At 53.1% G+C, this 9462-nt stretch overlaps 1 protein-coding gene across 1 annotated transcript; it reads left to right on the forward strand.

Moving 5' to 3' along the window:
• The first annotated feature begins 996 nt into the window (after positions 1-996).
• On the forward strand, positions 997-6787 carry CADM4 (cell adhesion molecule 4). Its single transcript, XM_011963172.1, has 9 exons — positions 997-1012; positions 1138-1284; positions 1610-1762; positions 2010-2144; positions 2640-2804; positions 2927-3017; positions 3613-3785; positions 4624-4752; positions 5722-6787. Exons 1-9 carry the CDS (start codon positions 997-999, stop codon positions 5829-5831), a joined length of 1119 nt encoding a protein of 372 aa, XP_011818562.1. The 3' UTR covers positions 5832-6787.
• The last annotated feature ends 2675 nt before the right edge of the window (positions 6788-9462 follow it).

A 9462-nucleotide genomic window follows, 5' to 3' on the forward strand; every position in this document is an offset into this window, starting at 1 on the left:
TTTTATTGGTCTCAACTGGGGTCACTTGTATGGCTACTGTCATCTGGTGGGGCAGCTGGGGCTGGATGATCCAGGATGGCCTCACTCACACAGCTGGTGGTTGGTGCTGGCTGCTGGCTGGGCTTCTCTTTCACTGTGATCGTTCATCTGCAAAGACACTAGTCTGGGTATTTTCATGTAACAGTCTTAGGGCAGTAGTGGAAGTTACAAGGCCTCTTCAGGCCTGAGCTCAATATCACTTCTAGCAAATTTTATTGGTCAAAGCAACTCGCAAGTTTTACCCAGACTAGTAGGGGGACAGAGTGCTTTCTCAATGGGAGGAATGGCAAAATCAATTTGCAAAGGGCATGTCCAGGAACAGGAGAATATTACAGCCGTCTTTGCAAACGGGCTACAATATGTGCCCAGGTGTGAAAGATGAGGCTTGGTGAACACACAGCAGTTTCCCACACCTTGTGAACTCCTGCTTACTCTTTTTTTTTTTTTTTTGAGACAGAGTCTTGCTCTGTCACCCAGGCTGGAGTGCAGTGGCGCAGTGGCTTAACCTCGGCTCACTGCAACTTCCGCCTCCCCAGTTCAAGCGATTCCCCTGCCTCAGCCTCCTGAGTAGCTGGGACTACAGGTGCATGCCACCACACCCAGCTACTTTTTTGTTTGTTTGTTTGTATTTTTAGTAGAGACGGGGTTTCACCATGTTGGCCAGGATGGTCTCTATCTCTTGACCTTGTGATTCGCCCGCCTCAGCCTCCCAAAGTGCTGGGATTACAGGCATGAGCCACCGCGCCCGGCCTCCTGCTTACTGTTTAAGATCCAGATTCAATGGCGCTTTCTTGCAGAGCCCTCTCTGGCTACCCATCTCTCTAGGCAGTTCTATAATAGTCTCCCCTTGCTCTGGGCTCCTAATGTGCCCTGTGCTGCCCTCATTAGAGCATATTCTACTAAATCTTGACTGCGGCTCTTTTAGAGTAGGGAGCAGATTTCCTCCCTGTCCTGGACATGCAGGAAATGTTCAGTACAATGAAATGAATGAGGGGAAAGAGAGGGATTGGAGGTTTGGATGGGGGAGAGGGAGAAAGAAAAAACTGAAATGCAGCTTTCAGTGAGTCTTCTATCCTGTCTTTTTGTCGAATCGTCCAGGGGCAGGACAGGAAGTACAGACAGAGAACGTGACGGTGGCTGAGGGTGGGGTGGCTGAGATCACCTGCCGTCTACACCAGTATGATGGGTCCATAGTTGTCATCCAGAACCCAGCCCGGCAGACCCTCTTCTTCAATGGCACCCGTGGTGAGTGCTGGGGACTAGACTCCTGAGTCTTAAAGGAAGAGAGGACTGGGGCCCAGACTCCCGTGTCCTGAAAGAGGACATACCCGAGAGTTTGGTCTCCTGGGTCTCGGAGAAGAAAGGGCTGGGGGCCTGGACTGCTGGTCCTGCAGGCAGGAGGACTTGACTAATGCTGGGTTCTCAAGGGAGTAAATAGTTGGACACCTCAGACTCACAGGTATGGCTGGAGAAATGAGGCAGAGGGCTGGACTCTAAGCTCTTGTTGGATGGGTGGGACTTGTGAGGCCAGGACTCCCGAAATTCACACCTTCCCCCTCACTCTCTCTAGCCTTGAAGGATGAGCGTTTCCAGCTTGAGGAGTTCTCCCCACGCCGGGTGCGGATCCGGCTCTCAGATGCCCGCCTGGAGGATGAGGGGGGCTATTTCTGCCAGCTCTACACAGAAGACACCCACCACCAGATTGCCACGCTCACGGTACTAGGTAACGCCCTCCCCCTTGTCGGGCGCATCCTCTCCTCCTTTCTTCTCTGCTTCTCTCTTCTCCTGAGACTTTCAGACCATGACTATTTTTAACATCCTGGATGGGCATCTGGCTCCTGACCTCTCCCCTTTAACCCCTGCCACCTGGGACCCTGGTTCCCTCTGGTCGCTGGGAAACGGCAGCTTGATCGCTTTGAACCCACGTTCGTGCCTTTTTTAACCCCTTACTTCCCTTCTTCCTGCGGCAGTGGCCCCAGAGAATCCCGTGGTGGAGGTCCGGGAGCAGGCGGTAGAGGGCGGCGAGGTGGAGCTCAGCTGCCTGGTTCCGCGATCCCGTCCGGCTGCCACCTTGCGCTGGTACCGGGACCGCAAGGAGCTGAAAGGTACCCTGGGCCAAGTGCTGATGAGGGGTGGGGAGGAGGTGGGACTTAGGAGAGGTTATATGTGGTTATATGTGGAGAGGAGCCACAGGTTTTCACAGACACTGGACATTCAATATGTAGTGGTCGATGTCAAACGTGGTGGCTCACACCTGTAGTCCTAGCACTTTGGGAGGCTGAGATGGGAGGATTGCTTGAGGTCAGGAGTTCAACCTGGCCAGAATTGTGAGACCCCGTCTCTAAGTATATATATAGATTTATGTTTATATATATAGCAATTAAATGGATTGATAGACGAGAAAGCATGAGCGTGAAAGAGGGAAGAGCTTTGGGAGGAGGCACATGGCCTTGGTTAGGGGTGGGGCGTAGCTTGGAGGACAAGAGGCGGGGCCTGTGGGTAAGGGGTGGAGCTTGGCAAATAGCCTGCTTTGGGGTTGGCTTGGGTGGATGGATGAAGCCAGAGTCGCAGCCTGACAGTGTCTGACCGGGGTGTGGCAGGAGTGAGCAGCAGCCAGGAAAATGGCAAGGTCTGGAGCGTGGCAAGCACAGTGCGGTTTCGTGTGGACCGTAAGGACGACGGTGGTATCATCATCTGCGAGGCGCAGAACCAGGCGCTGCCCTCCGGACACAGCAAGCAGACGCAGTACGTGCTGGATGTGCAGTGTAAGTGCCCCGCGGGCCGGGACCCAAGGGATCCCAACGCCAGCCACCCGCACCCGGGAGGGTCCCCCTTGTCCCGCGTGATGGCTTGGAAACTACTCTCCCTTCTTACTTTTGCCTTGCAGACTCCCCCACGGCCCGGATTCATGCCTCCCAAGCTGTGGTGAGGGAGGGAGACACGCTGGTGTTGACGTGTGCTGTCACGGGGAACCCCAGGTGAGCTCTGGGGGCCTCCTGCGTCCTCAAGAGGAGAAAGCTGGGGGCCTGGAAGAACAGGGACCAGGGACTTGAAGGCCTGGGTCCTAAGGAGGAGAGAGCTGGGGACCTGGACTCCTGAATCCTGGGGGAGGAGGAATCTGGAGGCTCGGACTCCCCAGTACTGAAGCTGTGCAGCCTCGGACTCCTGGTTGCTGAGGATGGAATGGCGTGGGAGGGCTAGAATAATAATAATTATTATTATTATTATTGTAGTGACGGGGTCTCCCTATGTTGTAGTGACGGGGTCTCCCTATGTTGCCCAGACTGGTCTGGAACTGCTGGCCCTAAGCAGTCCTCCCATCTCAGCCTCCTAAAGTGCTGGGATTACAGGCATGAGCCACCATGATCAGCCTGGGCTAGAATTCCTGAGACCTTGGTGATGGGTGGAAGTAGGCCCAGGACTGTTGGTTTTCCAGAAAGGAAAGAGATAGCAGGAAGCCTCTTATTTGGAGGTCCCTGCGGGATGAGAGTTGCATGTCTATATTCTTGACAAGTCAGAATTGGGTGCTGGCACCTGGGTTCCTAACTTTCACTATACTTTATCCCCACCCAGGCCAAACCAGATCCGCTGGAACCGCGGGAATGAGTCTTTGCCGGAGAGGGCGGAGGCCGTGGGAGAGACGCTCACGCTGCCGGGCCTGGTATCCGCGGATAACGGCACCTACACTTGCGAGGCGTCCAATAAGCACGGCCATGCGAGGGCGCTCTACGTACTCGTGGTCTACGGTGAGGGCAGGGCTGCGGGCAGGGCTCAGGGCGGGGGCGGGGCGCCAGGTGGCGGGGGCTGGGCTTGGGCAAAGAGGCCACGTAACTCAGGGGTTCGGCAGCCAACAGAGTTCTTGTCCTTTTGGGACCAGACTGGCCCGCGGGGCTCAAATTCGGGTTGGCTGCATTCTATTGTAGATAACCGAACCTGTCTGCGCCTCAGTTAACCCATCAGGAAAGTGGAAATAAACAATAGCACCTATATAACAAGGTTGTTGTGAAGATTATGTGAGCTAAATATGTAAAGTGGTTGGAATGGGCTCTAGCACACAGCTGTTCTGTGTTTAGCTCTATGACGGTGAGGCAGAAAATTTGGAAGTAGTTGGAAACCCAGCACTTTAAATACTTGGAGCGTTTTAGACAAGGTGGGAAGGGACTTGGACCTGTTTCTTGGACTCTGTTTCTTAGTGGAGGAAGAAACTTGAGTCAAAAGAAGAGGGATGGCCGGGTGCGGTCGCTCACGCCTCTAATCTCAGTACTTTGGGAGGCCTAGGCCGGAGGATCGCTTGAGCCCAGGAGTTTAAGTCTGGGCCACATAGCGAGACCCCCGTCTCTGCAAAAGAAAACAAGAAAAAGAAAAGGAAAATGCAACATGACTCAGGGGAGGGGTCGGGCAGTGTACAAACCAACAAGCATCTGTAAAGAGAAGAGACTACAAGGTGGCAGTAATTTTTGAGGGGTGTGGCACATAAAAGGGCACGGTTAGATGTGTGCAGAATGGCTTAAAAGCTTGGCAGCGATGGGGCCAGACTGGGACCGTCCTTTGATTACCTTGCCCTGTGCCCTGTCCCTCTGGCAGACCCTGGTGCGGTGGTAGAGGCTCAGACGTCGGTTCCCTATGCCATTGTGGGCGGCATCCTGGCGCTGCTGGTGTTTCTGATCATATGTGTGCTAGTGGGCATGGTCTGGTGCTCGGTACGGCAGAAGGGTGAGTGGGGCGGGGCCTGGACTCTGTGGTTGGTTGGTTGTGGGGCTCGGAAAGAGGCGGGGCCTAGAGCCACGGTAACGAGAGGGCGGAGCCTAGGCGCAGGATTCCAAATCCCCCTGCACCTGGGGCCGAGATGACAAAGGGAGAGGGGCTTTCGGCACAATACTCGAAAAGGGGTAGAATTTAGAAGCTGAATTAAAAGGCCGGGCGCGGGGGCTCAAGCCTGTAATCCCAGCACTTTGGGAGGCCGAGACGGGCGGATCACGAGGTCAGGAGATCAAGACCATCCTGGCTAACACGGTGAAACCCCGTCTCTACTAAAAATACAAAAACTAGCTGGGCGAGGTGGCGGGCGCCTGTGGTCCCAGCTACTCGGGAGGCTGAGGCAGGAGAATGGCGTAAACCCGGGAGGCGGAGCTTGCAGTGAGCTGAGATCTGCACTCCAGTCCGGGCGACAGAGCTAGACTCCACCTCAAAAAAAAAAAAAAAAAAAAAGAAGCTGAATTAAAAGCATAGATTTGTGGGTGGACGCGGTGGCTCACGCTTGTAATCCCAGCACTTTGGGAGGCCAAGGCGGGTAAAGCACTTGAGTAGACCAGGAGTTCGAGACCAGCCTGGGCACCATGGCGAAGCCCCTTTTCTACTAAAAATACAAAAAAGTAGGGGGGAAAAAAAGAGCATGGATTTGAATAAAGCAGTTTATTTTCCTAATTGCTGAATTCGCTGGGAGCAGAGCAAAGAAATACCTCCAACAGAAAGGATAAGGGTGGCACTTTCAGTGAGCTTTTGGAGTCTTCCTAATTCTGCTTTTACCTCTTTCTCTGCCTCTCCCTGTGTGTTTGGTTCGATTTCTCCCTCTTCCTTCGTCTGGCATCTGCCTTGTCTGTCTCCCTGTTCCCCTATATTTCTGACCAACTCCTGGGTCCACAAATATGTCCTCCCTGCCCTGGGGGTCTGTCACCCTCTCAGGTTCCTATCTGACCCACGAAGCCAGTGGCTTGGATGAACAGGGAGAAGCAAGAGAAGCCTTCCTCAACGGCAGCGACGGACACAAGAGGAAAGAGGAATTCTTCATCTGACCCTATCCCCACCCCAGGCCTAGGCCTGGGCTGGGGTCACCCCCACTGCCAGCTGCAAGGAACCAGCAAAGACATTTACCAGAGTCTGGGATGGTGGGCTTCTCCCCCCACCACTAACACCTCAGACGCTTGGGCAGGGATGGGGGTGTTGGATGCCTGGATCTCTGCAAGGGCCAGAAGTGAGGGCCCAGAGGTCTGGGTCCCCCAGAGGGCAGGGGCCAAAGGTCCAGATCCCCCAAGTCCAGGGAGGGCAGTAGGGATTGGGTTGGGGGAAGATAACTGGGGGAAGGCCAGGGCCCCTAGGCTACAAAACCAGGTCTTGTGGGGAGGGGGTCAGTTTCTGGGAAGGGTGGGGTGGGCAGGGAAGGGGAACACAGATTTCTTTGGGGGTCCTAGACCCCATGCCAGCCATTGTAAGAGTTCCACAGAGCTCTGGGCACCTCTTTGCAAAGCCATGTTTGCACGGTGGGGGGATGGGTGGGGGGAGGGCGTGGAAATAGGGATTCTGTGTCTTTGTGTCATAACTTTGATGGGGGCAGTGAGGGAGACAGCCCCAACCCTTTTCTCCAATTCCCCTTCCCCAGGTTCCTGGGCTCCCCTTCTACCTTTTCCCCCAACGTCTGTCTCATCCATATTTGTCTCTCTGTCCACCCACTCCTGGGGGGGCCTTCCCCATCTCTCCTCCAGGCCCCCCGGGGAGGGGGAAAGGAGTTTGGGGAGGATTCGTGGTCTTTATGGTTTTATATATAATATATTAAAAAATCAAAAGTCTGTATGAAAAATATCAGATTGCACCCCCCTCTCCCCATTCCTGGCTTTTGCCCCCTTTTTCTTGTTAAAAAAACAAAAAACAAAAAAACAAAAAACCACACACACATTTTGTATGGGGCGGGGAGGGGAATGGGGAGGGGGTTTGGCAATCTCACTAACCACCATTAAACTGAGGAGAGAACAAGTGTTTGGGGTGGCCGTGTGTCTGTCCTGCTGTCAAGGGCTGTACCATTGGGAGGGGAACTAAGGGAGAGGGGAGGGGGGAGTGTGATGGTTGCTGCTGGACAGTATAGGCCAGGAGAAGGTCCTGACCTCATTGAGGGTATCTCGACCTCCCAAGAAACCTGGGTTTGGCCACTTCTTCAGCCAAAGAGTCACGGAGTCTTGTCTTTTTCATAGCGACTGAGCTACCCCATTCCATGGCCGTGACCCTTACCCTGGCTTCCCCCTACTCCAGACATTAGTCTCCAAGGGAACTGTGAATTAAAGTTAAGCTCTCAAAACCTTTGCCTAGCTCCCTATCACCTCTAGACCAAGTCAAAGCTCTTTAGTCTGGCATCCCAGGCTTCTCATTCATTCATGTACCTTTTAGATGTATTATTCTAACTTTAAAAAATAACCTCTTACGACGTGTCAGGTGCTGCTCAAAGTTCTAGAGTCCATGGTGAATAAAACAGGCAAATGTTAGGTGTTAAAGATAGCTCTGCACTAATCTGAAATCTGATCCTGCTCTAAGCACTGAGAACCCAAAGTGAAAAAGGGCGACTCCATTCTTACCCTCATGAAGCTTTCATGAGGAAAACACTCAAAACAAGGAAGCAAAGAAAGTTCAGATTGTGATAGGAACTATTAATATACATGCAGAGTATGGTAATGTGGTATGCCATTGTCATTATGGAAAACTTCAAACCCGCAGGAGTAGATGGGGCAATAAAGTCCCATGTATTCTTTTTTTTTTTGAGACGAAGTCTCACTCAGTTGCCCAGGCTGGAGCGCAGTAGTGAGGTCTCGGCTCACTGCAAGCTCTGCCTCCCGCGTTCACGCCATTCTCCTGCTTCAGCCTCCCAAATAGCTGGGACTACAGGCGCCTGCCACCACCACACCCCGCTAATTTTTTTTTTGTATTTTTAATAGAAATGGGTTTTCACCTTGTTAGCCAGGATGGTCTCAATCTCCTGAACTCGTGATCTGCCCGCCCCGGCCTCCCAAAGTGCTGGGATTACAGGCGTGAGCCACCGCACCCAGACTCTTTTTTTTTTTTTTTTTTTTTGAGACGGAGTCTAGCTGGGTGGCCCAGGCTGGAGTGCAGTGACTCTGCCTCCAGGGTTCAAGTGATCCTTGTGCCTCAGCCTCCCAAGTAGCAGGGATTACAGGCACCCCCCCATCACCTCTGGCTAATTTTTGTACTTTTAATAGAGGCAGGTTTCACCATGTTGCCCAGGCTGGTCTCAAGCTACTGACCGCAGGTGATCCACCCACCTCGGCCTCCCAAAGTGTTGGGATTACGGGCATGAGCCACAGCGCCTAGACCCATGTACTCTTCATGCCAGTTACAACCACCACCAACTCATGGCCAATCCCTATTTATCCGTAACTCCAGTCATATGTGGAAGCGCTATTATGGAGAGATCAGGAAAAGCCTCTCAAATTGACATCCGTACCAAGATATGAATGGTGAGCACAAGAGCAGGTAGTCGAAGGTCAGAGGGAAAAGCATTTTCAGGCAGAGGTAACGGCAAGAGCAAAGGCCCGAGATGGCAGAGAGTTTGACATAAAGTGGAGCTGGACAGGAGTGGAGGGAGGAGGAAGTAGGTGGGGTCAGAAAGATAAGCACGGTCAGACCAGCTGTATAGCCCTGAGGCCATGATAAACATTTTTGGATTTTTTTTCCTAATGGGATCCCTTTGGGGAGTTTAAGCCGGAATGTGACGCTTCCAGGAAGACTGGAATGTAGTCATAGTTCAACTCTAACATGGTCTATAAGACCATTTCCCCCTCCAGTTCGGTTCTAGGCATACTAAGCTGCTCTTGCTTCCTCAATCAAACCATGCGCTTTTTTTTTTTTTTTGGCCTCTGGGCCTTGGCGCTTGCTGTTCACTCTGCCAGATCCATTCCCATTCTAGCTGTCTCCTATTCGTACTTGGCTTAAGGATTACCACCTCCTGGAAGCCTTTCTAGAATCATAGGCCGGGGCAGGTGCCTCTTAGGCTCCCACAGCCCCCTGTGTTCCTCACTCCAGGTCTGACCTTATGGGTAGTAGTTGTCTAATTAGGTGTGTATCTCCTTCGACTGGGGCGCCGTGAGTACAGGAGTATGGTTCACTGCAGAAACCATAGAATCTGCCAGCATAGGGTCTGACACCAAGGAGATCAATAAACATTTATCCTGGTTGGGAGGTGTCCTGACCCTCGTGGCCCCTCTCAAGATGCAAACTGATTCCCAACGAAAACAAGGTTACCCACTTCGCGTTAGTCTGCAGTCCCTGCGCGCATGCGCTTTGCTCAGGTTGCCCCGCCATATGCTAATCACTGCGCTCAGGAGTAAGGCCTCTTCGGGGAATATGCAAATCACTCCTTCCAGTTCTGGAGGCCTTTCATTGTCCCGCGCTAGGATTATGCAAATAAGCAGGCCTCGGGCCCAGGATCCAGTCCGAACTAGCGCCCTCCACCCCCAGCGCATCCCATTTTTATAAGTAGCGTTCCTGCCCCGCACACGCACGCGCGAACCCTTCAGCTTGTTGTTCCTTCGGGCCGCGGACTGTACCAAGTAAACCCAGGCAGCGAGGGGCAAAGCACGGCGCCCCCCGCGCGGGTCTCGTCGACGGCCCGACGCTCATAGCCCCTCTTCACACAGAGCTACA

Source organism: Colobus angolensis, unplaced genomic scaffold (assembly GCF_000951035.1).
Source record: "Colobus angolensis palliatus isolate OR3802 unplaced genomic scaffold, Cang.pa_1.0 Scaffold60, whole genome shotgun sequence".
Classification (NCBI taxonomy): Eukaryota; Metazoa; Chordata; class Mammalia; order Primates; family Cercopithecidae; genus Colobus; species Colobus angolensis.